The 27,955-nt window shown below is 47.7% G+C and overlaps 3 protein-coding genes across 7 annotated transcripts in view; 2 read left to right on the top strand and 1 right to left on the bottom strand.

Annotated features, from left to right (window-relative positions):
* Positions 1-10,056, top strand: part of LOC138106176 (mitogen-activated protein kinase kinase kinase 3-like) — a 76,514-nt gene extending 66,458 nt beyond the window's left edge. For all 4 annotated transcript variants that reach the window (XM_069006321.1, XM_069006319.1, XM_069006320.1 and 1 more), the window contains 6 exons: positions 422-616; positions 1,453-1,601; positions 2,185-2,316; positions 5,191-5,320; positions 5,886-6,063; positions 7,288-10,056. In XM_069006321.1, coding sequence (XP_068862422.1) covers positions 422-616; positions 1,453-1,601; positions 2,185-2,316; positions 5,191-5,320; positions 5,886-6,063; positions 7,288-7,516 — 1,013 coding nt within the window. In that variant the 3' untranslated portion in view covers positions 7,517-10,056. The remainder of the gene's footprint in view (positions 1-421; positions 617-1,452; positions 1,602-2,184; positions 2,317-5,190; positions 5,321-5,885; positions 6,064-7,287) is intronic.
* A 1,017-nt stretch (positions 10,057-11,073) lies between these two features.
* On the top strand, positions 11,074-21,177 carry ACAA1 (acetyl-CoA acyltransferase 1). 2 transcript variants are annotated; one of them, XM_069006317.1, is made up of 12 exons: positions 11,076-11,283; positions 12,175-12,268; positions 12,528-12,585; positions 13,396-13,475; positions 13,919-13,961; positions 15,668-15,766; positions 16,175-16,255; positions 17,876-18,066; positions 18,155-18,334; positions 19,103-19,158; positions 19,640-19,785; positions 20,076-21,177. In XM_069006317.1, exons 1-12 carry the CDS (start codon positions 11,095-11,097, stop codon positions 20,149-20,151), a joined length of 1,293 nt encoding a protein of 430 aa, XP_068862418.1. In that variant the 5' UTR covers positions 11,076-11,094; the 3' UTR covers positions 20,152-21,177. The 2 variants fall into 2 exon arrangements, with proteins under 2 accessions (XP_068862419.1, XP_068862418.1); XM_069006318.1 differs by lacking the exon at positions 16,175-16,255 and having other exon boundaries at positions 11,074-11,283.
* A 451-nt stretch (positions 21,178-21,628) lies between these two features.
* Positions 21,629-27,955, bottom strand: part of DLEC1 (DLEC1 cilia and flagella associated protein) — a 33,008-nt gene continuing 26,681 nt past the window's right edge. Inside the window, exons 32-38 of the mRNA XM_069006316.1 lie at positions 27,546-27,637; positions 27,373-27,457; positions 26,635-26,844; positions 25,574-25,735; positions 24,471-24,624; positions 23,752-23,872; positions 21,629-22,158 (exon numbers count right to left, since the gene is read on the bottom strand). Coding sequence (XP_068862417.1) covers positions 22,050-22,158; positions 23,752-23,872; positions 24,471-24,624; positions 25,574-25,735; positions 26,635-26,844; positions 27,373-27,457; positions 27,546-27,637 — 933 coding nt within the window. The 3' untranslated portion in view covers positions 21,629-22,049. The remainder of the gene's footprint in view (positions 22,159-23,751; positions 23,873-24,470; positions 24,625-25,573; positions 25,736-26,634; positions 26,845-27,372; positions 27,458-27,545; positions 27,638-27,955) is intronic.

Below are 27,955 nucleotides of genomic sequence, written 5' to 3'. Positions count from 1 at the left end.
TGCAGAGAGCATACTGAGCTTTGCAGAATGAACTTCATCTCTCACTGACACCCCTGAGAAAGCAGGTCTGGCCCTGCTGTGTGGTCATTTGCATGTGGACTTAGGGGATAGCAGGGATAATTTGCAATGTAAATTCTTGCCTGTCCAGTGTTTAATTGTGATTAACAACCATCAAGCCCCCTGATGTAATTAAACTGTTGCAAACCCCTCTGGAAACATCTGCATTAGATGTAATGCCTGCTGTTATCAACTCTTAAATTGAATTTAAAATCTTCACAGGGTTCTGCTTCAGTTTCATTACACTTGCTTTGCTTAATTTGAAGAGGTGAGGATCTGGGCAGTGACGTGAGAAGGTGGTGACAGGTGGATCCAAGCTGGTCCATATGTTCTGGCTGTAACTTTCCCCCTTTTTCCCCTACAGGCCGGAGGACTTTCCCCAGGAGTTACTTCCCACAGGAGAACCTGTTTCAGCTTGTCCCTTCCAGCAGAACTAAGAGCTTCACTGGGGACAGCAAGCTCAGCACCTTGCAGTACGACGAGTACAGGCCCAAGTGTTGGAACAACTGTGAAAAGGGTCTGCAGGTCTTCAGCACCTCTCCTACAAAAGCCAGGAACTGTGAGTGAACCACAGCCCCGAGTGCCTGAGGTCTCAGTAGAGCTGGGATTTAGCACAAAATTGAGTTACTGTGACCTGCTGAGTTACTGGGCATCAGCTGAGCCAGCCGTGGGTGAGCTTTGCACCCCAACATGAGGCACATTGCACCAGCTTCTGTTTCATGAGAAAGGTGTAGTACAGCACCCTGTGTCTTGCCTTGGGCTGAGAGCTGTGTGGGGTCAGCTGGTGTGCAGCACTTGCTGGGTTGCAGATGATTGCCTGTGTGTTGGACTGTCAGTGTGGTCACACAGCAGAAGCTTCCCAGAAGTCTTGGGACATGGGAGCAAATGCATCCAGAGTTTCTGTTCTTGGCTGACACTGCTGTCACCCCAGCACCAAAGATGGTGTTGCAAGCTCCTCTGCTATTGCACAGCTGCCCATGATGTCGAAGCTGCTGCATTTTGGGCCTGTTTAGTGATGGATAACATCCTAGGAATGACCAGTGAGATAAAACTCCTTGCTGGTCCCTGCCTGGGCTGCTGCTCAGCCATCCTGTATCCTGCTAAACACTCCCACAGCAGAAGGGAAATTCCAGCGTTGGCTAAGAAAACAGTTTTTAGAGGAAAGACCCTTAATGAAATAGGACTTTTCTGGTATTTGTTTCTGCTTTATGCCAATGCAGACTGGGAGACATTCCCCCCACACCAATAGCACCAGTGCAGTTAAAACTGGTTTGTCCTGCTGCCCCTGGGAGAGAGTGGCTTGCTGACTGCCCTGCACTCTGTAGGGTCAGCTGGACCCTGACACTGAAGTCTCCCTGCTGTGTTCTTCTCTCAACCCTCTGCTCTCTCCTGTAGCTCTGCAGGCACCTGTGAACTGGAGGCTGGGGAAGCTGCTGGGAAGAGGAGCTTTTGGGGAAGTTTATCTCTGCTATGATGCTGACACTGGGCGGGAGCTGTCAGTGAAGCAGGTGCCTTTCGACCCTGACAGCCAGGAGACAAGTAAAGTGAGTACAAGGGCAGGGCTCTTCTGAGGCTCCTTGGGGAACTGTGGGCTGAGGGTAGGGTGTCCATGTCCCTGGAAGGCAGTGTGTGGAGACAGGGTGTTGTTTTCCCTCTCTGGAGTAGTCCTGAATGGCTCGTGGCACTACTCAGAGCTCTGTAGTGACTTCTCTGCCTCCCAGTTCCTTGGTCACATTGGCCTGCTCTGTCTCAGGTATCATCTCTTGCAGGTCTGTCTGATCTTCTTTAATTCTGTCCTTCTTGCTCCCTTCACCTTCTCCCCACTGTGGGCAGTGACTTTGTTGTCACCTTTCTAGAAAAGGAAAGCCACAAATAAAAAAAAAAACTCCAGAAAAACTCCTTAAACACAAGTAATAATAAGTGAACTTGTCCCAAAGACAAGCTCTGTCTTTCTCCTTGCCTTTCTCTTAGGACAGTGGTCCTCATTCCTGAGCCTCGTGTGGCCAATGTATTCGTGGGCAGCTTCACAGCTGCTACAAAAACCATGCTCAGCATGGAGCAGTGTTTATATCATATTCCCAAAGACAGCATTCCCGTTCATCAGGAAGCCTGTCTGTGTTGTTACAGGAGGTGAATGCTTTAGAATGTGAGATTCAGCTGTTGAAGACTCTCCGTCACGACAGGATTGTGCAGTACTACGGGTGCCTGCGGGATCCTGAGGAGAAGAAACTGTCTATCTTTGTGGAATACATGCCAGGGGTAAGTGTGGTTCCTGCTAGAGACTTTCCTGAGTGGCAGAAAACAGATTTAGAGTGTCCTGGACTTGGGTGAAATTTGAATCCAGCTGAGCTGCTGTACAGCTGATGAACTAAACCAAAGCAGTGGATGCATCCCTAAGGCTTGGGAAAGTGTAGGATGTGAGTCAGATGTCATGGTGAAGCCCCTCAACATGCACTGGGTGAAATGAAAAGCCTTGCAGGCAGGTTTTAGGTTTGAATCCTGAAGCAGGGTGTGTTCACAGTCTGGAATCTGAGCTTGGTGAATGTGGGACATGATCCAGATCCTGCTCCAAACACTGTGGCCTGAGCCCATCCTTAAGTATTTACTGCAAATCCCTGCAGGAAAAGCTAATAGTACAACTGTCCACCCACAGCTGTCACCAATTATTTGTGCCTTTCAGCACGTGTGTATTAAAAGCAGTGTTACTCACTTAGAGTCCTCTGTTGAGGACAGAGCTTTTCGTGGGCAGCATTATCCTCTTGTGCAGGAGTGGCTTCAATTTGTGGCTTTGCTGATACAGGATGAAATAGCCATGGGGAAAAAGATCAGAATACTTCGAGGGAGTTTAAGCAGGGGCTGGAGAATGTACACGGATGAGTTGAGCATCTCTTTGTGTTTGGGAGCTTGTGAATTACATCAGCCATTAGACTGGTGGTGTAAAACAGCATAATGGTATTTACACTGCTGGAGGATCTGTTCTTCTAAGTCCCTCCTGTCCAGCTGGATTTTTTCCCCAGAGTGTTGGAGAATAAACCCTTGTTTATACAGAGATTTGTAAGGTCAGAAGGGACAATTAAGTCATCTGGTTGCAAAGAATTTTGGTTGTTAGTAAACATGGCAGAGGCTCTCTGAACGTATCTTGCATGTGAGTGATCAGGTGGACTTCCACGCCTCTGAGTCCCTTCCAAGCCCTGTCCTCCCTCTATCCCTGTGGGCATCTCACCTTCAGGCCCTTCCACAAGGCATGGACCCAGAGGAGTAAATCCCAGGAATTGCAGCAGTCCCCTTGCTGCTTATTCCACAGCATGCCAATGTTTGTTAGCAGCCAGGAAACCAGCATTTGATGCTGGGGCAGTGTCCAGCAGGGCTGGAAATTCAGTGTTTGTTTTTTTAAATGATAAAGCCGAGCTCTGACCAAATACAGATTGACTTTGCTGCTGCAACAACAGCTCATTTCACAAAAGCAGCTCAGGGCTCTGGTTTCCAAGGCCAGTGGAAGTGAGGGAGTTCCCAAACTTTGCAGGACAGCACCTCTGCAAAGCTGGGTCTGGCCAAGCTTCTAGTTTAAGACAGTCAGCTTGGTAAAATCTTCACAGGGCCAAGTTTGGGTGCACCCTTAGCCTGCCATTCTTATGATGGCACCTATTTAATAGCTGACTGTAGTTTCTGTCCTCCCCATAGATTTTTTTTTTTTAATCTGTTCTTGGAAAACAGAATGGTCCATTTGACCATAGGCCTCAAGGAACCTGTTTCTCCTTCTTTGTTTGATATCCCCTCATCAGGGTGAGCAGGGGCAGGATAAGAAATCGATTTTGGTTGTGGCAAGGGAGCATACCCTGCATACAAATTGTACAAGGGGGTCATTTAGAGCATCTCAGGTTGCTTCAGCAGTGCTGAGAAAGGAAAAGGAGAGGCTCATCCACAGGATCACCACCAGCCTCAAAAGAAGCCAAAACAGTAGCTGGGCAGAGCAGCAGCAGAGATGGGTGGATGTGGAAAAGCTAATAGAGTTTGATGGGCTGGCTTGGAGCAGAGCAGCAACTGTTCCCAGAACAGGACTGGCAATCTTGGGTCAACCCCAGAACTGCAGGATGGGCAGAAACAGGATGAGTTTCCCCTCTCACTTCCCAGCTAACTTTGAATATTGGAGGTAAAAGCTGAGTGTGAACCCCAAATCTGCCTCTGGTTCATCCCTGCTGAAACCCAGCTCTGGCACAGTGAGACACATCAATTTCCAAGTAGCCTGAAAATACAGCTAAAACCAGGAGAATGATAAACATCACCCCTGCTTCATTTCCTCTTTGATCAATACAGTCAAACCAGTTTGAGCCTGCGTGCCTGGGTCAGAAATTCACGGACTTGCAAATGGGTGGTCTTGTTGGAGCAGGCCCTCGTGGGGCTGGCTGTCCCTCATGGCTGTAGGTGCTCCTTGCTGTGCAAAGTTTTGGGAGGAGGCTTTCAAAGACTGACTCATTATCTTGGCCCTGAAGAACTGGCTCCCTACAACTCCCTGTAAGCAGATTGTAGGGAGTTGGTCTTTTCTCCCAGGTAACAAGTGATAGGAAAAGAGGACATGGCCTCAAGTTGCACCAGCAGAGATTTAGATTGGAACAATTTCTTCTCTGAAAGGGTTGTCAAGCATCAGAACAGGAAGTGGTGGAATCACCATCGTTGGAAATGCTCAAAACCACATGGTTTAGTGGTGGACCTGGCAGTGCTGGGTTAATGATTGGAATGGATGGTCTCAGAGGTTTTTTCCAACCGTAAAGATTCTATGAATCTAGTTAATCGAGTTGATATTCTCATTTGAGTTGGAATTCCTCATCAGTTTGGTCCTTCTCCACGAGCTGTCGGTGACACCCCTCCAGCCACTAGAGGGGGAAAAAGGTCTGTGGTGTTGGCAGGAGGAAGCTCTGACAGACACCAAACCATTCCTTCATCTCCCCGGGGACCTGGGACACAGGACAAGTCTTCACTCTGTTCAGCACTTAGTGGATTTTTGCTGTTTCTACAAAGAAGGGTTTGGGGTTTTCTGAGCTGGAAGATAGAGTGGTCAGGAAGGTTTAAGGAGTTCCTGTGACACGATGGTTCCTCTGGTCCTTACGGTTGGTGCGTGCTGTTTCTCTGCAACAGGGCTCAATAAAGGACCAGCTGAAAGCTTATGGTGCTCTGACTGAGAATGTCACACGGAAGTACACCAGGCAGATCCTGCAGGGAGTCTTCTACCTACACAGCAATATGATTGTCCACAGGGATATTAAAGGTGAGTGGATAGTACAGGGAAGCTCCTTGTTTGTTCGGGTTTGTTCAGCCCAGCCTCTCCCTGCCCCAGCACGGATCCTTGTGCTCAGCACAGCACTGGGATCTGCTGTTTGAAGTATTTCTGCCCCTGCCCTTCACCGGCTTGAGCCATGAAAATCTTGAGCAAGCAGCTGAAACCAAAATTTTGTGCTGCCTTCTCTCTCGAGGGATTATTGTTAACTGCCCTTACATGTCTGAAAACCTGGTGTACCACAGCCAAGGACTGAGAGGCTCTGGCATTTGGAGAGGCCTGAGGCTCCTTCCTGCTGTCTGTGGGTGGGCAGGATGATCTGTTGGCCCCCATGCACTGCTCATTTTTGGGAAACCTGCTGCGTGAGGGGATGCTGGTGGGAGTCAACCCTCTGGGAGAGCAGCTGCCTTAGGAGAGAAGGATTTATGCAGAGTCCAACCCACCACAGCCCTTTGGGCTCCCTCCTGCCAGGCTCTTTGCCTGTGCCCTTCCTGCTCTCCTCACTTCAGGTTGCTGCTTCATCTCTTGGGGGTCTTGTCTTTGCTTTTCACCCCAGGTGCCAATATTCTGAGAGATTCTGCTGGAAATGTGAAACTTGGAGATTTTGGGGCCAGCAAACGCATCCAAACCATCTGCATGTCTGGAACAGGGATTAAATCTGTCACGGGAACACCATACTGGATGAGCCCGGAGGTTATCAGTGGAGAGGGCTATGGAAGGAAAGCTGATGTGTGGTAAGGAACGCAGTAAAAACCCCACCACTGCTACTTAAACAATCCTTTTGGGAGGCTGTAATGGGAGCAACAGGTGTAGCTAGTAGTGAGAAGCAGTGCAAAGGATGGAAAATAGGAGATACATGGAAGGATCAACTGTGCAGATATCCAGAGGGAACGTGTTGTAGCTAAATTCCCAAAACAGGAGCACTCAGAATCACAGCTTGCTTTTGGAAGCTCTTGTCTTGGGTGAGTCTCATGTCCAGCTCATCCCCATAACTGCTTTTTAATTCTGGAAAGCAGGTTGACAAAAAAGTCACTAAAAGAGCTGTTGAGTTTTGGTGGCCCTGACTTTGGGTTCACTAAGCCCAGCTCAGAGGATCTTCAATGGCTTTCCCAAATCTGCTGCTGGATGTTTGCATGTGGCTCAGGCACAAAGACAACCAAAATCATTGGCTGCTTGGGAATGTTTTGATCTGTGGAGGATGACAGATGGAGCCTTGAAGAGTTGGGATAACACTACTAAACTTCCCAGTATATGAAGAGGAAGCACTGTCTTCACAGTGTGCTTTCCATTGGGTGCCCAAGCAAAGAGGGTCAACAAAAAATAATCCTTCCAAGAGAACCCTCTTTGGGTGGGAAAACCAGAAAGTCCTTAGCAGGTGTCAATGTACCCTACACCACCTGCTCTAGCTGATGGGAGGGGAATGTGGTTTAACTTTTTAGAATCAAGTATGAATGGAGGTGACAGAATATCTCTGCCAAGACCAGGACTCTTGAGCAAGCCTAGGGAAACCTCTTGGGCTCTTTGTTGCTCATCCCACGTGTTCCTTCCCAGATGAAGTTGGATGTAGGCAAACATGTTTCATTCTCTCAGCTTCCTAGGGAACTACATGCTATTGCTGAAACTGTGCTGTCTGAACCCATGCTTGGGTTTCTCTTCAGGGGATGCTCCAGTGAGCTTTTAAGAGACTTAGCATCTGCCAGTTAAGGTAGGCAGAAAAGCCACCAGCTTTAAGGCAAGGCTTCTGCATTCACTCCTGCTATGGGAGTGGAAAGTCCAGTGCCAAGGACCTGTGTGACCAGGGAGCTTCAGGGGACTGGACATACAAGGGACACGTGCCCATCTCCTGCAGGTTTGCTCCCTGCACAGTCCCTTTAGGCAGGTGCAATCCCAGAGCTGATTAAACTCGAGCCGCAGGGCCACCGCCCCAGTCCCTCACCCTGTGCTTGGCGTTGTTGCAGGAGCGTGGCCTGCACCGTGGTGGAGATGTTAACGGAGAAACCACCCTGGGCAGAGTTCGAGGCCATGGCAGCAATTTTTAAAATCGCCACGCAGCCGACCAACCCCCAGCTCCCCGACAGCGTCTCCAGCTCCTGCCGCAACTTCCTCAAGCAGATCTTCGTGGAGGAGAAGCGGAGGCCGACGGCCGAGGAGCTGCTGAGACACCCCTTCGTCAGCTGCGGGCTCTGAGCCCTGGCAGCGGGGATGGGAAGCGCCGGCGGGAGGGTCGGACCTCACCCAGGGCTGTCCTGACAGTCCCTTCTCGCTCGTTGCTCCTCGGCCCCCGCCGCGTTGTTGGATTTTCAAGCTGCGCTCGGGACTGTTGGCGCTGGGAATTCAGAGCGAGGGATTTCCCGGCCCGTGCGGGTGCCGGACCACGTAACCTCCCTGCCGCCGGCAGTACTGGGGCCGTCCCCCTCGCCATGGAACTGCTCTCTTGGGGGAAGTGTGGCAAGCGGGAAATGTCCCCCCCCCCCCAGCGCGGCGGCGGTGCTGGCAGCATCCCCGGGACCGGTGGGGGAATCGGATGCTCAGTGGCCATCACCACCTTTCACAGAGGAACAGACAGGGCCTTCAGCCAAGCCGGAGGAGATGATCCTCAGACCACAGAGTCGGGGGGACCTGGGCGTCCCCGTTCACAAGGGGACCACCCCTGCTGGAGCAGCTGGCGGCTCCGGCGGGGCGGCGTTTCACACTGTCCTGTGCCTTACGCGGTTACAATCAAGGAGTGATGCTCGGCTCGGATCTGGTGTGAGGATGCAGCAGCCGTGTTGACTTTGCCTTGGCGTGTGTGTGCGTGCGTGTGTGAGTCTGGGAACAAGGGGGTCTTCTCGGGGTGCAGGAGGTCTGTGCCGGGTACGCCCGCGGACGGATGCCCAGGACCCCTGCCACGGGCTGAGGAATGGTCAAATGATGATGGTGGTGTTGAAATGCTGTCGATGGCAGGGCTGAGCAGCAGCCAGGTTGTGTTGGGAGCCATTGGGATTCAGGTGTGACCTGAAGGGAATCTCAGCAAGGGCAGCTCTGCTCACAGCCACGGTTCTGCTGAGCTGTGCCTGTGCTGGGGCTGGAGAGATGCCATCGTGTTCTGGAAGTGAAGCTGCAGGGAGAGCCCAGTGGGTCTCTGTAAAACCCAAGAGTGCCTAAAATTAGGCAGAGAGGACTGGTGCCTCCTCCTCCGTGCCTTGTGAGCCATCCTCAGGTACAGGGAAGGGGAGCATCACTTCCATGGTGGTGCCCAAGGGAACAGCTGCAGGACCACAGAGCCTCAGACTGGGAGAGTGGAGCTGCAGCAGTCGAGGGCTGCTGGAAGCAGATTTCTTCCTGCAGTAGGCTTGAAGTTGTAGGAGAAAATGGGCCAGTCAAAAGTAGAGCTGGGCTACAGTCTCTGACCAGCACTACCCCACTGGAAAACCTGGGCAGGAAGTATGCACAGAGTCCCTGGAAGCTAGTTAATTAATTAATCAATCAGATCTTGGGGGATTTTGGATAAATTAGTTGCACCATCCCACCTCCCCCTTCTCTGCTGCATTAGCCATTTCCACCGACTCAGCAAAGGGTTAAAAAAGCAGTTACCAGGAGGTTCTGTCCTCAGGCCAGTGTGTCAGACACAGGTTTATTGTAATGCTGGTTTTCAGTGAAAATGAAAAGTGTTGCTTAGACTTAAGAGGAAAGTGAAAAATTATTTGTTTGTGTGAACACATCCTTGAATTCTTCCGTGAGGAAGAGATCAAGACTTTGCACCACTGGCGTGGTGGTGGGAGCATGTCTGTGTCCTCAGCTCTGAACAGAGAAGCAAGGTTTAGGAGGTTGCCCAGAGTAGCTGTGGATGTCCCATTTCTGGAAACATTCAGGGTCAAGGCTGGATATCGCTTGAAGCAACCTGGTCTGGTAAAGTGTCCCTGCCCATGGCAAGGGGTTGGAATGAGATGAGCTCTAAGGTCCCTGCCAACCCAAACCATTCAAAGATTTCATGATTTTAAGAATTCCTTCAGTTTTTAAAAAAATAAACACTGTGAGTATGAGAGCAAATTAAAATAAATACCTAAAAGAATTCCCTATAAATTTGCCTGAAAGCTACAGGGGCTGGTTACTGCTCAAGCCGGGATCCAGGGAAGTTGGGATCTGGTGGAGCAGCACCAGGGGTTGTGTGTCAGTCAGCCGTGGTGGTGATGGGCCGCTCCCCACGGGGAGGGGAAAAAAGTCTCCTTTTGCTGAGGGGAATGAAGAATTTTATTCTGTGAATAGGACCAAATCCATCAGTCTGGTCAGTACTATGGGATGGATGGAAGCAAACACAAGGGGAAAAAAAAAAAAAAATCAGTGTTGTCTGGGAATGGGTTTGGCAGAAGAGGGTAACAAAGTGTGTGTTCACCAAAGCTAAAAAAAAAAAAAAAAAATCAAAACCATTTTTAAGCTGTTTTCTCTTCTTTCATTGAATCTGGTTTGGGTTTTCTCAGCCTTTCAGTGGTGGGTGAGTGTTTTCCTTCTTTCCAAAGACTTGAGAGCCAAAGGGGGCTCCTGGCTGCCCCAAAATGCTCTCAGGGCCCTCAAACCGCCTAAATCCTCCCGTGGATGGATGTGGCTCGAGTGTGAGTGTGTGTGTGAGTGTGAGTGCGAGACACTCCTCAGGTGCCTTTGCCTTTCTGGCTTGTAAAACCCTTGCAGTGTTCTGATGTACAGAATGGAACTAGGAGAAGTGACTGGAATTATTCTGCCATGTAAAGTCATTTTCTGTTTGTTTGGTTTGTTTTTATTTTATTTTGCCTGTAGCGGGCCGTGCGGCTTTCCCTGCGCACGGCCACGTATCCATGGAGAAATGAATTCCTTTTGGGGGGCAGACTGGAGCAGGACATTGGAACAGGCTGTCCAGGAAGGTGGTGGAATCACCATCCCTGGAAGCGCTCAAAAGGCGTGTGGATGTGGCATTTGGGGATGTGGTTTAGTGGTGAGCATGGTTGGGATTTGATGATCTTGGAGGTCTTTTCCAACCCTAATGATTCCATGATCCTACATTTCCATTTCCTGTCCCCTGCTCACCAGTACAGCCCCTTCCCAGCAGGGCAGTCCCCAGCGTGGGTGGGGGGCACAGGGGGCACTTGGTGTGGCTGTCCTGGGGGCAGTGGGGCCAGGGCGTGACAAGAAGTTGGTGGTTCCCCAGGATTTATGGAACAAATGGATCTGTGCAGTTCTCTGACCTGATGGCTCTGAATGTCCCTTTGTCCTGACATCCCGCCTTGGACTCTGAATGCACAGGCTTTTGTGCTTCTGACCCTAATTTTAATTTATTTTTATTTTTAAATTTTGGAGTTTTTTTTCTTTATTTCTATTTCCTCTTCATCCCCCCCTTCCCTCATTTGTCCTTCTTTTCTCTCCCCTTTTCCTTTTTGCTTTTTTCCCTTTCTTCCTTTTTTCCCCCCTTTTCCCTATTCCCGTTTTTCCTTTTTTCTTTCTTTTCCCCCTTCCCGTTTTTCCTTTTTTCTTTCTTTTCCCCCCCCGTCTTTCTTTTCCCCCCCCCCCGTCTTTCTTTCCCCCGTTTCCTTTCGTTTCCCTTCTTTTCCCTTTCTTTTGCCCCCTTTTTCTCTTTTATTTTCCTTTTTTCTTTATCGTAGCCGGTTTGTTGGGCTCGGGGCCGGAGCGCGGGTTAGCCCAGGGGCGGGGCATGCAAATAAGGGGGGCGGAGACTGCTGGTACAGCGGCCTATCCCACGCGTGTATGCAAATAAGGGGGCGGGCCCATGCGAGCGAGCAAGCCCGGCCTGTGACAAGATGGCGGCGGCGGCACGGCGGGCGCAGCTGGTGCTGGGGCACTTGGCCGGGGCCGCGCCGGCCTCGGGGGCCGCCCCCAGGGCCGTGCCCTGTGCCGGGGGTTCCCCGTCGGCCCCCAGCCCCGACGACGTGGTGGTGGTGCACGGCCGCAGGACCGCCATCGGCCGCGCCCGCCGCGGCGGCTTCAAGGTACGGGCTGGGGGGTCCTGCCCGCCTGCCCGCCGCGGAGCGGGGTCTCACAGGTGCTGGACACCCCCACTGGGAAAGGGGTACCCCCTCCTCGCTTCCCCTCCTCGCACCGCCGGGTGCTGGACCCCTGCTTGACCCCCAGACACCGCCCCGGAGCTGCTCTGCTCTGGAAGAGTTTAAATCCCAACGTTTTATGATGGTTTTAATGCTGGGGGTGCGTGGCCCAGGGTGTGGCAGCGCCAGTGGCATCCCCCAAAGGAGTCGGGCCTTGTGTCGAGGGGTCCCCATGTCCCCTCGCAGCCCGGGGAGCGGCACAGTCCGCTGTCACCTGCCCTGTCACACGGAGCAGCGCTTTTCAAGCGGTGTGTCCCTCATCTGCACAGCTTGGCACGGACCTGCCACCCTTCTGGAACCTGCTTCTCCCTGGGTGGCATCCACAGAGTCCTGGGCAAGAACATGGTGCCAGGATGACTCCAAAGGGTGCTCGTTCCTTGCCATCCTTCCAAACAGGTCTCATGCTGGTGGTGCTTCCCACCAGCTGAGGCATCACCCCAGTTTCTTTCACAAAATAAATGGAGGGACTCCATTTGCTGGGTCTTGTCACATAAACCTCTGTAGTTGTGTGATTTTGAAGGCCCTGCCAAGCATCTTCCTATATAAAACCGAGGTAGGTGAGAAAGCAGCATGTGTGTTACAGTGCCTGAAGGAAACCTGGGTTAAAAACACGCAGGTAATTCTGCTGTGGTAGGAAAACAACGATCACCGTGAGCTGAGAAGTGGAGTAAAGCTGCTTTAGCACCATATGCCAGCCCTCTGAAGGGGTCTGAGGCTGAACTGGTCACAGGGCACTTACTGGTGTTCACTGGTGGTGCTGATCCCCTGTGCTTTTAGGACACGACACCTGATGAGCTGCTGGCTGCTGTGATGACAGCTGTCCTCCAGGATGTTAACCTCCGTCCTGAGCTACTGGGAGACATCTGTGTGGGTGAGTGACAGCCTCTGCCCAGTGAAACTCCTGGTCTGGACAGCTGTGTGGGACAGGCTCCTCATGTCCTGTGCGATGCTCACGAGTCTGGTGGGGCTGGAAGGGGTTAGTGTGTAGCATTTGGTTTTCACGCCTGTCCTGTTGGTGGTGGGGCTCTGATCTGGTGCTGGGCAGTACCAAGCTGTGGTGATGGGAACATCCCTTCAATGCCTGTGAGGAGAATGCAGCCAATTGACTGGAATTGTGTCTTTGCTCTCAGGGAATGTGCTGCAGCCTGGAGCTGGCGCCTTGATTGCCAGAGTTGCACAGTTTCTAAGGTAAGCTCTCAACCAGCCTGAGGTTCTTATTCTCCTCCTTGGGCCATGGAGTAGCACAGGGTCAGAGGCTGCAGTGAGGCTCATGCACTCCCAGGAGTTACAGCAAATCACCTTTTGCCTAGAAACTGGACTTTGATCAAGTGCTTGGACAATGCTGAGGGCAAAGGGATGGGGAGGAAGGTGAAGCTGTTTAATTTGTTTGTGCTGCCTGTGTTGGGCCTCTGAAAGGGATGTGATGTTTTGTAGGCTCCCATCTGCATCTGCTGCCTCTCTGGATTGCGAGGCTGCTCTTCTCTCTGCTGTATCTGGTCCCAGAACCATGGATGGGCTCAGATCTTTCTGGCATTATCCAGTGTTGGGCAATGGCTTGTACTGAGCTGGATCCCAGATTCCAAATATTTCAGCCAGTTTCTATTGCTATTGTTCCTTCTGTCAGTCACTGCACAACTACCGCTTTTGAGAGGTGCAGGCACAGCCTGCCATAATTAGGAATATTACAGAGCTTTTCAGGGTTTGTGGCCTGGGTCAGAGCTCAGGATCTCCCAGGGAGGGCCCTGCTTACAGAGGACGTTCTGAAGACAGACCCATGGGGAAACAGCCCTTGGAGCCACTTGCAAATGAAGTGTGGAAATTATCTTTGAACTTTGCTTTCCCTTGGTACAGGACCAAATAGATCAAGAAATGGATAAAGTGATCTGCCTGGAACTTGAGGGTTAAAGTCTAATCAAGTGGATTAATGCATTCTTTAGAGCTTTGGGTTGTTGGTGTGTTTCATCACTGAGTCTCTATCAACACTGTCTTGTTTTCCAGTGGTATTCCAGAGACAGTGCCATGCTCCAGTGTGAACCGGCAGTGCTCCTCAGGGCTACAGGCCATTATCAACATAGCTGGTAGGTGTTGTGGGCACTGGCATCAGAGTCAATGCCTGCCCCAACCCAAGGGCTCATTCCTTTTGTCCTCTAATCTCTCTGAGCAGTAAAACAATGATAATGTCTTGTGCTGGTGGGAATTTTCAGTGTGATGTTAGCTAAATACTTTTCTATCCTCGAGTGGCTGAGCTAATCCCTAGAGAAGTAACTTGGTTTTTTGGGGACAAGTTCTACCATCACCTCCATATCAGGCAGCTTCCAGAATGGTCCTTCCAGTTTCCTCTGGCCCTATGTTAGTCCTCAGCCCCAGCAGCTCCTTGGCCTGGCTCTCACTCTGGCAGGCAGGAGGGTGAGGAAATGCCCATTTGGCTGTACTGGCTGCTCAGGTATTTGGAAACTGCAGCTGGGCTGGAAATGCTTTTGCTCCTGATGACAGTAAGAATGTTTATGCACTGCTGTTACAGGTGGCATCCGAAGTGGATCATATGACATTGGCTTGGCCTGTGGGTAAGGAAGTATTTTCTTAGTGCTTGCTTAGGCTTCCTGAAGGTAACACTCTGTCCCTCTGCAGTAGCTTGCCATAATCAGCTTTTTAGCTAATCTCCAATTAACTAGTCTCTTGAAAGACCAGCAGCTCTCTTGAATGAAGAAATTAATGTCCTACCTGTGCTAATGAGTGTTCTGCAGACTTACAGGATGTGTTCTGTGCTGTCAGACGAGCTGTTCTGTGCTTCAGTCCTAACATCACAAGCAGTGTTTATTTTTTGGAGGATTATGTAAATGCTAGGTTAGTTTTTGGGGGAATACTAGTGACCACATACACAGTGACTTCAGAAGAATAAGTGAAAAAAAAGCTATTCAGTAATCCTGAGGCTAAAATACTGGGTTTCTCTTTTTTTATACCTTGATGGCGCTAATCTTTCATTACTTATTACTGCACACAGTTATCCTTTAGTCCTTAGTCAAAGGTTTGTATTTACAACTTCTCAGCAGCTGCACACACACATTGAGCAAGACAGGTGTTGAGAATGCTCTTCCCTTCCCAGACTGCTGGAAAATAAAGAGCTCAGCAGGACAGGTGTGTTCCTCTGCTGTAGCAGAGCACCTGGTGTGATCAACACTTGTGGAATGCTTTTCACACCTTCCCTTGAACACACTCCTTTCAAGAAGTTGCTTGGCAGTGTCCACCAAGATGTTGTGCTTAAAGGGACTGACAGCCTTTGCACCCCTGGGTGTGCCAGACACTGGGTTTTGTTGTGGGAAGCTCTCTGGCCTCTGCCCTGCACGGTCCTCCATGAAGACATACAATCTATAAGTTACAAATAGCTTTTGGGAGCTGGGTCTATCCTAGGTCTTACTCTTCCACAGAGTGGAGAAGCAGTGGATGACAACATAAAAGACAGGTGCTGGGGTTTCTCTTACTTAAAACCCAGTCCTGTGCCTTCCTTCAGGAGCAGATGCAGCTGAAGTCAGTGATGGAGTGTCCCACCTTAGAGCTAGTTTAAATTGCTGATAGCACTTACTAGAAGCTGCCTTACTTTCTTCTTGCCTTTTCCAGGATGGTTTCTTTGTTATTTATTCTTCATGAGGGTATTTGTGTAGTGCAGAGTAGAATTCAAACCCTCTTCCCATTGTAGGCTTCATAATCTAGACTGACCTTACAAAAGCTCACAAGTCTTAAGTGATGGCTTTGTATTTCTGCAGGAAATTAGAGTATCTTTAACGTGTTAATTCATTTGTGGGTCAAAGATTGCACCCTGTGTTGCAAAACACAAATGGTGCAACTCACTGAAATGTCTTTGCCATGGTTTGCTTAATACTTCCCTTTTTCTACTGCCAACCTGTTCTTAAGATCTGAGCAGTATTTTTATGTCTGTTGACAATCTCACTGAAAACTCCAGTCCTTGAACCTTGGGTTTCTCATTATGTTTGAGGACAAATGTGCCAGAATCATAGCAATTCCTTCCTAGCTGGGGAAACACAAGAAATTAACTGCTGACATTGGTATCCTGTTCTAGTGAAGCAAGGACCAATTGAATCTCACAATCTGTTTTCATTTCATGATAATTCTTAAATTGATGATTAAAGAGCTTCTGCCTCAGCCAGTTCCTAATTAGCAGCTGCATTTCTGTGGGATAATAGGAAAGCATGTTGTCAGGATACTGAGTTTTGATCAGGCTTAATGGAGCAATTCAAATTTTTCTTGTGTTTAGCGTGGAAACAATGTCCCTCAGAAGTGCAAATAACCCTGGTGATATCAGTTCCAGCATGATGGATAACCCCAAAGCTCGAGATTGCCTTATTCCTATGGGGTAAGTGTTTCCCCTTCCCACAGTTTAAGGGTTTTATAGATGTTCTGTCCCCGCAGTGACCATAGTTACAAATCAGCCTGAATGTGGTGAGCTTGGAGCCGTGTGTGCTGGCATCCTTGGTTGTGGTGGAAGATGAATGATGTGAAATGGGCAGAGATCACCAACTCTGATCAAAGATTTTCTTGTCTTAAGCTCAGTGGCTTGTTGAGCAAGGAGAATGGATTTGAACCTCGTTCTGGTTCTAGATTTGATTCTGGCTTAGCTTCTGCCAGCAGTTCTAAGTTGAGAATGCAGCAGTTGGCTTTGAGACTAAAGCCATTGCTTGTACCTCATGTGGTCTTAGTAGAAGCAAACTGCAGCTCCATTAGATGTGTCCTTGGATTAATTCTGTGATGTTATTTCCCCCAGAATAACCTCAGAAAATGTCGCAGAGAAGTTTGGAGTTTCCCGGAAGAAGCAAGATGCCTTTGCCTTAGCTTCCCAACAAAAGTAAATGCTTGTTTTGTTAGTCTTTTCGGGTTTTTTATTCTTTTAGTTAAGAAATAAGTACAGCTGCAAAACACGCTGCTACTTCCTAGTGAAGTGCAGCTTTTGTGTTACCTTCCAATCCTTAATAGTGAGCAAAGAAGCTTGAGGGGGTCAGACCGAAATTCAGTGCCTGTGCAGGGTTGTGTGTGAGGAGGGAGCAGGAGTCCAGAGCTGTACTGGGATTGTGTGACTGACGTCACACAAATATCACTGGGCACACAGACCCTGAACAGTGAGTGCTTGTCTCAGCATCCAAAGGTCTCTGCCCATTGGAAAGGGGGGTGGAACTGGATGATCTTTAAGGTGCCTTCCAACCCAAACCATTCTGTGTTTCTATGATACAGCCTCAGGGAGGTTTCTGGAATGAGTGCATGGTGAGGAATTTTTGTAGTGACTTTGGCTCAGGATCACTGGAACCTGAACGTGGGAGCGGCAGCAGAAGGAGCCTTTCCCGTGAGGGAATAGTTGAGCGTGGCTGTTTGTAGAGAACTGCTGAGCTTGTGAGAAGAGTGGCTTGTCCTTGCTGCAGGTGTTTGGCTCCGAGTGAGCCCAATCCTACCTCTGATAACCTTCCTCTCGGGTTAAATCACTGCCAAAGTCAACTGACCCCGGAATCTGTGGGGCTGTATTGGCAGAGCAGTGGCAGGTGATAGGGTAAAGTTTCTGCTATCAAAGAGTTAAACTTGCTTTCAGAGCTCTGTTTAAGCATCAGCCCGGTCCAGTTATTTATCTAACACAGGAAGCCACTGCACAGGGTAGTTAACCTTTAAATTCCGGCCCTGCTGCTCAGGGAACTTGGCATGCCAGCCTTTCTCACTGCCATGGAACTGATAACCAAAAGGGTATGTGAATGTGATCCTCACGCTCACATGAGGCAAGTGACTTTCTGGCCTTGGTCTGAGGATATCTGTGGAGTTACTGACCTGTCCTTCAGCACTTTGCTCTAATTGTCGCTTACCTGGGAGCACTGAATTATTTTCATTTTATTGGTAAAAGTGCAAAGTGATGAAGGGGTAAAACAAGCTTTTAGTCTCCAATTTGTATTCTCTGTGAAGGATTTACCTTTGGAAGGTAAATCTTCTAAATCAACTCTGCTTCGAAGGCTTTTAAAATATCTTGTTGATAGGAAAGATTAAATCTGTGTGGCTTGAGCTAATTCTGGTTGAGTTAATTGTATTCTGCCTGGTCATGGCAGTTGTTCACTACTGCTAGTTCAGGGTTCCTTTATTTTCTTACAGTTGTGATGTGACGGTACCCCTGGACAAATAAAACTTGATGTTGGGGGCTGGTGGGTCAGTCAGGCACAGAGGTGTTGATGGGAACAGAAAGGGGATCTTGCTCAGAAATGAGAGATCCTGTGACCCACATTTGGAGACAATGCCCGTTATGTTGATGTAGAAGTAAAAAGTTTGTCTTCCCATGAATGGAAATAAGAATTTTCCTGTTGTCTTGACCACCACTCAGTGATGATATACCAAATTCCACCTTAGTTCATTCTCTGTCTAACTGGTTTCCTTCACCTTAGTCCTCCTACAGTTCACCTCCAAAATAGTTTAACCTTTCATACTCGTTTTTTACCAGAGCAGCAAAAGCTCAGCAGATGGGACTGTTTAAAACTGAGATTGTTCCAGTGAAGACCACTGTTTCAGATAATGATGGCAACAAGAAAACAATCACTGTGCACCAAGATGAAGGGATTAGGCCCTCCACAACGCTGGAAGGCTTGGCAAAGTTGAAACCTGCCTTCAAAGAGGATGGAAGCACTACAGCAGGTGAGCTCAGCTGTTACATTTGTGTTGTTCCTCTGGTTTACCTGCCTTTACTAGAACAAAAAGGATGTTAACAGGTCTCTTCCAACAGGGAATGCCAGCCAGGTCAGCGATGGAGCAGCTGCTGTTCTCCTGGCAAAACGCTCCAAGGCAGCACAGCTGGGGCTGCCGGTGCTGGGGGTGCTGAGGTCCTTTGCTGTGGTGGGGGTGCCACCCGACGTGATGGGCATAGGGCCAGCTTATGCCATCCCTGTTGCTGTGGAAAAGGCAGGTGAGAGCCACCTCTCATTCGGGCAGTGCTTGACACAAGCAAATCAGACTCCCTGCATGGAGATTTAAGGTTCTATTATTCAAGCATGTGCAGCTGTTGGAACAGTGAACTTAAATCCAAAACCTTAAAAGAGGTCCTGCCTCGGGTTGTTGCAATGCTCTTCCTTTATACTGGTGTGTAAATTGGCATTCACTCACCTTTGAGAAGCTCAGGAGTAAATCCCTGCACAGGCTCAACAAGAGTTGATGTGTGATAAGTGATTGAGTGTTCACTTAGTGCTGTTTTATCTTCTTTATTATGACCAATGTGTTGGGGGTGGTTTTATGTTTGGTTTTTAATGTTTTTTCTCTCTACAATTTTGTCATCTTACTTAGGGTTTTTTTCCACACTCATTGGGTTAAACAGCTTTTATAGCTGATGAGCTGATTTAGCCTGGCCTGGCTACAGTCACATGCCCACCTGCAGCTTTATCTTTCACTCTCCAAACACCCTTCAGTCCTTAATCCCTCTGCAGAGAAATCACACTTAATCTGAGGAAATTTAGCAGAGTCAGTGACACAATGCCATAAACTGTGATGTTTTGCAGTCTTTAGACACTGCTGTACATAAACTTGTTCAAGTGTAGATATCCCACATGGAGCCGAGGTTCTTCTTTTTCAGATGGAGTAGAACTGGAATTCATAGAGGGAGGCTGTCAGGCAATTACTCTCTGATACAGTCATGAGGCAAAAATACCTCCTTTTAACTCCTGACTTTTCTGGCCCATAGGTCTGACTCTGAATGACATTGATATATATGAAATTAATGAAGCCTTTGCAAGCCAGGTGAGTGAGCAGCATGTTTGTGTTGCTGCATTGCTTGGCAACTGAGTGTATTTCAGCTTGGTCTCCAGGTTAAGATTTTTAACTTGTTCCACATATTACATCTTCAGCCAAATGTTAATAACATGTGCAGACTATTTTCCTTTTCCCTCAAATAAAAATGAGCAGGGCATTGCTTAATATTAGAAAAAAAAAGCCCACTGAATAAGAATGTAGTTCTTTGCTATTGTACCCTCATACCAGCTTGCAACATCTGTTTCACCAGGGCTGTGATTTATTGTCAGGTTGTCTGTCTGAATGTGTGTGGGCTCAGTTTGAGATGAAGTGGACAGTTTTAGCTCACTTCTCTGTGCCTTGGATCAGTTCCACTCCTTTCCACTGAGAAGGATGGTCTAGCTGGAGTAAGGCCTCTGAACTGGAGGAGGAGAGCTGAGAACTACGAAAGACAAGAGCATCTCCATGAAACCATTCCCTGTCTTTCCAGGCTGTGTACTGTGTGGAAAAGCTGGGCATTCCCATGGAGAAGGTGAACCCCCTGGGAGGAGCCATAGCACTGGGACACCCCCTGGGCTGCACTGGTGCTCGCCAGGTCGTCACTTTGCTCAATGAGCTGAAGCGCAGAGGGAGGAGGTGAGTGCTGAGCATCAGTGTTGGCCTCACACCTGCTGGGTGTGCAGCTACCACGGGCTCAGGGGTAACCACTTGGGCTTAAGCTTTCTCCATTCCTTGGATGGGGTAACCATCCATTTGGGTGAAGCTTTCTCTATCCCTTGAATGACTTTGAAGCTGAATTCCCTGAGTCTCTCTTAGTGACACAGGAGAGTCCTGGACAGCTCAGATTTATTGTATTCTTTATTTTTATTCCTTTAACCTGGATGATGTAAGCCTGAGCTGTCTTTTCCACATGCTCTCTATTTCAGAGCGTACGGAGTCGTGTCCATGTGCATTGGAACTGGCATGGGCGCCGCGGCTGTGTTCGAGTACCCGGGGAAGTGAGCTCCAGTGCTGACAGAACAACACCACAGCTCACTCTCTGCCTTCCCTGGTCATAGCAAGTGATTTGCACTGAAATAAGTGGGTTCTGGGATTTGTTGCTTGATCTACAAATTTTAGGCAGAAATTGTGAAGTAGAATTAATGGTACAGCTCTGCTAAGAAGGTGAGGAAATGCAAAACTGGCACTTGGCTTCCTGACATAAGAAAGTAGCTCATCTGAAATTCAGTTACGGGCCCTGGTATGGTGATTATGAATGAATATTTTAAATTTAATTGATCTCTTTATTCTGTGAATATTACCAGAGAGAAGTAGTTAATGGGACAGTGTTTTTGTATGACAGATTGGCAAAAAGGGTCACTCAAAATGAAAACATCAGTCCACATGAAAAGTCTTTTCCAGCATTTTCTTAAAAGGTTTCACCATTTTGCAAGAAGTTTAAAAGAGTTTGTTTTGAAGCAAAGACTTGACATCCTTGCCTTCACAACTGTATGTCCTAGCCCAGTCAGAAGTTGTGTCATAAATTGTCCCTACACTGGAGGAATGGGCTGGAGCTCGCTGCTGGTGGAGCTGCTCTGAAGCCTCCAGTGGGGGAAAGTGGAAGGACTGGAACGTAATTTCCACAGGAAATGCCTGATCAGAAAGGTTCTGTTGAATTGCTAGATGCCAGGAATTTGGATGGGGCCATTCCTTCTTTTACAATACATGTCTGATTATCAGTTTGTGTGACTCCAAGGACAATCTTGTGCTTAATCATATTTACTTAAATAACATAAAGCAAATTGCAGCATTACATTTACTGCAAGCATTACATGAACATCAGTGACAGCTCAGTCCTTCAGTACTAATACAAACATGTTCTATCTTGTGTCTTTTGTCATCCCTTATTTCTTCTCTTGTCTGAACAGGAAGATCCCTGAAACTCAGCTTGAAAAAGAAATGTACTCATTGCTGGTTTAAATTTGTAACAAAGTGAAGTTTTGTCCTAACTGTTGTTTTTGCACTTAATACAATTGGGTTCTTGCAATACATTTGTTTCCTTTTTATGATGATTGTTAGTTTGAAGGTCGTGATGAGTTGGAGCTCTTCAATATTTTCACAATCCTATGCTGTAGCCTGTCTCACCCAGCAATCACACAGGCCCTATGTTAGAGCCAAAAAATGGAATTATTTAGAGGGGGTAAAGAGGCATTAACAAAAGCCTTTTTGTTTAATGGGAGTGGAAGACTTAACAGACTCAGAAGTGGGAATTGCAGCGACCTTTAGCTAAAATAATACTAAAATAATTTAAAGAGAAGTGTGAGTAAATGGGAACCATGTGGGGGGAAAGAATGAAAAGGAAGAAGGGTTCCTCCCTCTGTCGCTGAAGGGGATGTTCTCAAGGCCCAAGCATGATGAAGCACACAGGTTGGTAATTTTCCAAGGAGACCAGGGAAAGTTTGCTCTTCCCCTTTTCATGTAAGGCACTGAGACAACAGCCTGGGGAATGCTGGCCTATTCACCAGTTCTTGCTTTTATTATGTGTCCATGTCCATTTTAATGTCAAACAAATAAATGAGGCAAAACAAAAGGTACTTTAAGGTATGAACAGTCTTCAGCTGTAATTCAAGGTATGCTGGGCTCTGCAAAGGGCTTTGGGCTGACTTACACAGCTGCTTTGCAATTTAAAACCTTGTTCTGTGACTAAAGCTAAGCTTACCACAGCAATAACAGTAACAGTACAGAGTGTGATTAGGACTGGTTAAGGTACCATGAGAATTTCTTTCCTCATAACCTAAATTTTCATTCTGTTAAAATTCCAGTCCCTACTAAAACAACAGAAGTAGAGGAAAATACAGGCTCAGCTGATGGCACATCTGCATCGAACCTGTTACCTTGACATTTGTCCCACATTGTCTTGTTTAATGCACCTTCCCACGGTGCTTTCCTCGCCCTCTGAGGTGCAGCTTGCAAGGCTTCTCTTCCAGCATTCCAGAAATGGTCACAATAGCTTCATAGTCAGTGTTGTTCCTAAAATGCACAGCAAAAAGTTCAGTTACAGCTGTGTGCAGTCCTGTCTTTAGAGATGATTTTGTGGAGAAAAAGGGGAGAATGGTGTCCTAAGAGTGACAATCTCACTTCATAGGGCTGTGTCCCACGGGTACAGTACATGGTATTGGAAAAGATTGGTCAAGTCTGTGCCTGAAGACATTGGATTCATTTTTAAAGGAACAATAATATCATCCTACTTGTGAAATTCTACTTTAGGTAAATAAATTAAATGACGCTCTGCTGGGAGTATCACCTGCACTGCCTTGATGTGAAAACTCCTCCCTGTGACAAAGTTTGAAGGGAACAGCTTCTGTCACTGCCCTAAGACCAGGGGCAGTCAGTGGAGTCCAGATTGCAAATTAACATCAAAAAGGTTACAACAACTGTAGCTTTGCACTAAGTTGAAGAGCGTAACTTGCCCAAGCCTAATGCCACTCAGTGCTTCTGAGGCTGTTCCTGTGAAGGACTTCTCTGTGTCCAAGTGCTTGCTGGCTGTTATAAGGGCCTGAGGCAAATGCCTGTTCTGCCAGACAGCTTTTGGTTTTTCCTTCTCATAAAACAATTCCCCTGCAGGAAGAGCACTGATTTGGGGAAGTGAAGTATAAAAATCACTTCACACCTTGCACATAATTATCTCCTAATGCCACACTGGTCCCACACTCTGCTGAGCTGGGAATTATTCTATGAAGCCCCACAGATGAGCTGGCTGCTCTACAGTAACATCTTTGCTTTCTGGTACTTCCAGGCATTTTCAGCCATGCTGATTTGCATATTTGTCAGACAAAAAGAAGTGCTTCAGGCATATTCAGCAGAATTCCACAAAAATTTAGGCAGGCAGGAGCTTGGGGAGGCTTCTGGTCCAGAACACGGCTCTGGGCTGGGACAGCTTAGAGCAGCTGCTCAAGCCTCCATCCCACTGAGATAGCAGTAGCTCCAGTGATGGAAATCACAGGATTGTGTTCCAAGGAGATAGAAGTTATGACAATAACTCAACTCACCTACAGTTTGCTTCTTGAAATTTCCCTGTCAGCAGTTTTCAGAGCTCACTGAAATAACTAGGATAGACTTATTTTAATTCCTACCACCACATGATAACCTCCAAAAAATAATTTGTAGTGGAAAATGATTTTTTTTTTTTTTTACAGGAGTTGCATCTCCCTAATCAGAACAAAGAAATTAGTCTTTGGGTCATCATAGAATCATGGAATGTTTTGGGTTGGAAGGGACAGCAAAGCTCATCTTGTTCCAAGTCCTGGGCAGGGACACCTTCCACTATCCCAGGTTGCTCAAAGCCTCATCCAGACGGGCCTTACACAATTCCAGAGATCCAGGGGCAGCCACAGCTTCTCTGGGCAACCTGTGCCAGGGCCTCACCACCCTCACAGTGCAATTCTTTCTAATGTAAACCAGCCCTCTGTCAGTGTGAAACCATTCCCCTTTGTCCAAAGTCGCTCTCCTGGAGCCTCTTTAGGGACTGCAAGGTGCTCTAAGGTCTCCCCAGAGCCTTCTCCTCTCCAGGCTGAACAACCCCAACCTCTGTCAACAGCACAATTTCAGTCCTGTTAACTGTACCTTGCAGCAAAGCTGATCTGCAGAATCTCTCTGGTAGGTGCCTCCCCTTCACGTGCCTCCAAAATGCCTTTAGTTGGGAAGATGGAAAAGACTTCCAGGGCCTTAGGCCTTTTCTGTTCATCTGCAGTGGAAGGGGCAAATATCAAACAAAGCCATACAAGACCCTTTGTGTAAGTGTGTGCAGCAGGTAGCACTCCTGGCAATGCCCCTCTTTGCTGAACAACTAATAAATCATGTCTCACACTGTCAGAGGACTTCTGTGCATGTGCCCAGACTCTGTTTTCATCCTCTAATCAAGGGCAGTCATCAGTGGTCTCCACACTGAAATAATAAGGCCCTGATCATCTTTCCTCTGGAATCCATCTGTTAACAGCATTAGGCTCATGCTCACACTACCCACAAGGAGCTGCTGCTTCTTGCTGCTCCTTAGGACTGATTTACAAATGAGCAGAGCATGTCAAAGAACTGTGAGGGCTGAGAGAATCAATCTTTTGCTTAGATGTGGAACAGCTGCTGAAATCAGTAGTGGTACAATAATGTCAAAAAAGGGAGGGGAAAGAGAAACAGGGAAAAGTCCACAAAAGTGAGAACAAAAGCAATCCATATGTTTGCACCCAAGATCATCACATACTGCCTCTATATTGAGTGCATGCAGTCTTTATAAAAACACTGAATAGTGAAACTCTGTAACAAGGAAATCAATTGCAAAACCAGAATACCCAGCAAAGCAGTCCAGTAGCTTCTGCAGCTGCTCCTGTTATACAGGAAGACATGTTCTGTCTTGGTCTGTGCAACAAAGCAGGTCTGGAAATCAACCCTGTCACAGGAGAGCTCCAGGACTGGAACAGTGAGGTAGGCAGTCACTGGGACCAGCTGCAAAACAGGGGAAAGGGAAAAGAGAATAAAACCCACTGCATTTTTATAGAGCTTTTCCTGCTACAGCTGGATCATTCTTAACCCCAACCACTGAATCAAGAATTATTGTTCTGTGTTCTTTCATAACAGAGTGAATTCCCATTCTACAGCCTTGAGTGAATTAAGTTGTTGCTTGTGTGTTACTGTTTTGGGACAGGTTTTCAAACCAGACATTGTGGTCTTAATGAAGTAACATGGAGTAAACGTTCTCATTTGTTTTTAGGGCTTTCTGTGGAGCTGCAGACATTACAGCATCTCCTGGTCCCTCAGGACTGTATATGGCCCACTGTGAGTCATTCAGTTTGTGCAGATTGCCCAAGATTATGATTCAGTTGACTGTATCTTAGATATGGCGCTCAGTTTTATACAGGTCACTCCTCAGAAATACCTGGTATGAAAAGAAAACAGAAGTGCCTGCAGTGTACTGGGGCTGCTGAAGGCTGGGAAGGGGGATATAGATTTCTGACTGGAAGAGGTCGGTCTTTAAATGCACGTGGGCTTTGACCACACCACAGGAGCTCAACAGATTCAGGAGCCTTTCCAGAAGCCTGTGGGTGCTGCAGGAGGCAGTGCCTGATGACTCAGGCATGGCTTGTTCACTGAGACAGTCCTGCCCCCTGTCTCAGAGTCATCCTGTGACTGGGCATGTGGCCCTTTGAGTGTCACCCGGGCTGCCATGCAGAGAGTTGGGGTACCAGCACCAGGGTGTGACCCCAACCTGCACTGCCCACCTGGGAGTCACCTGCAGTCTCTGCAGAGAGCAACCCCACAGCCATTTACTTTACCTGGATGAGCCCATTTAGTCCAGAGGTGCCTGTAATTCAAGGCTGAGTAAATCCTAATCAGAGTCAGAGATACTGCTGAAACAGCCCGTTCCCAGGGCCCAGAGATCCTGCTCTGACCTTACCTGGGTAGTGTAGTTACTGTGCTCAATGACCAGATTTTGATTAAACTTCAGCTTTCTCTCTCCATTCTCCAGCTGGAGCACTTGGAGTCCAGGAAGCAGCTGGGTCTCTGGCAAATGTTGATACCTAAGTAACTCCAGAGTTGTGTGGAATGACACTTTCACCTGTGGGAAGAGGTGATGACCATCACACAAGACGACACCGTGTGCAGGAAATCCAAAGTACACATTGTACAAAGGCCCAGGCACGCATTTTCCCACTGGAACCCAAAGGTGTCATGCCAGCAGCCAAATTCCCACTGGAACAAAGCATTGTAATTAAAACAAAATACACAGCTATTTCCTATGAATCCAGTACACGGAGATGGAGTGTAAAGGTGAACAGCTGATCTCTGAGCCACAAGGGAGAAAGTCTCTAGCAAGCTAAAGGTTTTGAATTCCTGAGAGTACAAATACCATATTCCTAAAGCTGTCTTAGACATGTAAATCCTCTTTCTTCCCACACATGCAGAATTGAGATGTGTGTGTCTCCATGTCAAAATGAACACAGCAAGATGAGAAGCACACTTCAAAAATGCAACAGTTACTCATTCTTTGCAGGTTACCTCATTCTCTACTCCTGGACTTTGTTTCCTTTAATGTAATTTGTACACCCAAAACTAATCAAATTTTCCTCTCCTTGCACTTCCTGCATCTAATTTAAGGAAATGAGGGAGGGCTGCAGTCCTTGGAAATTCTTTTAATTTGTCTAACATATATATGGCTATTGATTTAGGTGAGCTCCAAAACCCACAGGGTATTCTGCAGGAGTTTGCAACAGGTCAGAGTTGATGGGAAAAGTACATCAGGAGCAGAAAAAAATTATTTGTAGAGAAAATAATCTGCACCTGCAATATAGCAGGCAAAATGGCAGTAATTAGTATTTGCTAATACACCACTATTTCCCCTGTAACTGGGAGATTTCTATGCTGGCTGTGTTTTTCTGTGGTTCATCTGGGCCACACTAATACACCAATTACTAAACTCTCTCTATTCTGGCACAGGATTATTATTTTTGAGCCTACCAGCATGTTTTGCTGTGGATAAAGTACGTGTTGCGGTTGCTGCTCCCTTTCCTCCTTCTTGCTGTGGGATGATTTGGTGCTCTTCTTGGGATCTGCACTGGAGAGGCTGAAGGGAGTAGAGGGCGTAGACAGAAAGAGCCTGAAGTACAGAGGAACCTTGGTACAATTCATGAGTTTCAAACTCTGAGTAATTACTGAATCTGTCAAAACCTGGGGGAGAAATGATTCAGAACTGGTCAGTTTTAACTCCCTGAAGAGGTTTGCGTTGCTCTCTCTGGTCATGGAGCACCAGCAGGGATCTGAAGGATTTTACCCCACAGCAACCCAGTATTTTCTACCTGTGTTATTCAACATTTCTTGAGTGAAAAACCAAAACAAAAGTAACATAATAAAGTCTAAGTTTTCAAATTTCAAGGGTCACAGAAACTGAAGTGACTTATTTTGCTATTGGACCTTTATGTCCTGAAAATCAGAACTTATTTTTCTACTTACAAACTCCCCTACAATGAAAGAGAAAGTTGAATAAAACAGGCATTGTCTGAGCTCAGCTTTTCTTATTCCTGGCTAACAAGTACTTGTAGTGCTTTCTTTTGTTTCCTATCTTGTTATGTGCAATATAGAAAATGAGGCTACTGGTGATAAAGATGTGTTTTCACAGCCATGTGCACACAGCTCAGAATTGTCACAGCAGCACAGCAATACAAAGCAGCCAAATACATCAGTGTGGGAGATACTTACTCCATAAAAAGGCCTAGCAGGTAGGAGATCACTCGCCACTGAATAAAACACCATTCCTCTGTCGTGATCCATCTCCACTTCTAACCTGAGGGAGAAGAAGCAAGGCTGGTCACAGCCCTGCCCCAGGCTGGCCTATTCCATGTGGGGCCAGCTGTGAGCACGATGGTACTTACAGGGGATGCCTCAGGACAGCTTCCACGTGCACTCGTAACGGAGCGTCATAGCCATGACTGCGATGCACCTTGTTAGGGACCACCCTTGCAAGCTGACAACAACATGGAAACAGAAATCATGGATGAAATGGCAGCACTAAACCTGAAATACTGCTTTGAGCCCAAGAGGCTGGTAGCCAAAATAGGATTCTGCTCAGCAATGTAGGGCCTGTTTGTAAGACATGATGGAACAGCAGAGGCCAAGCAGTAGCTGAACTCTGAATGGCTGTGGGTGATACAGATGCACGGCAGGTTTAGATCAGATGTTGGGAAGAAATTCTTCACTCTGAGGGTGGTGAGGCCCTGGCACAGGTTCCTCAGAGAAACTGTGGATGCCCCATCTCTGGAAGCATTCAAGGTTGGATGGAGTG

The sequence above is a fragment of the Aphelocoma coerulescens genome, chromosome 2, assembly GCF_041296385.1.
Source record: "Aphelocoma coerulescens isolate FSJ_1873_10779 chromosome 2, UR_Acoe_1.0, whole genome shotgun sequence".
NCBI lineage: Eukaryota > Metazoa > Chordata > Aves > Passeriformes > Corvidae > Aphelocoma > Aphelocoma coerulescens.
The sequence above is the reverse complement of the archived record's forward strand: the minus strand, read 5'-3'. Positions and strand labels throughout refer to the sequence as shown.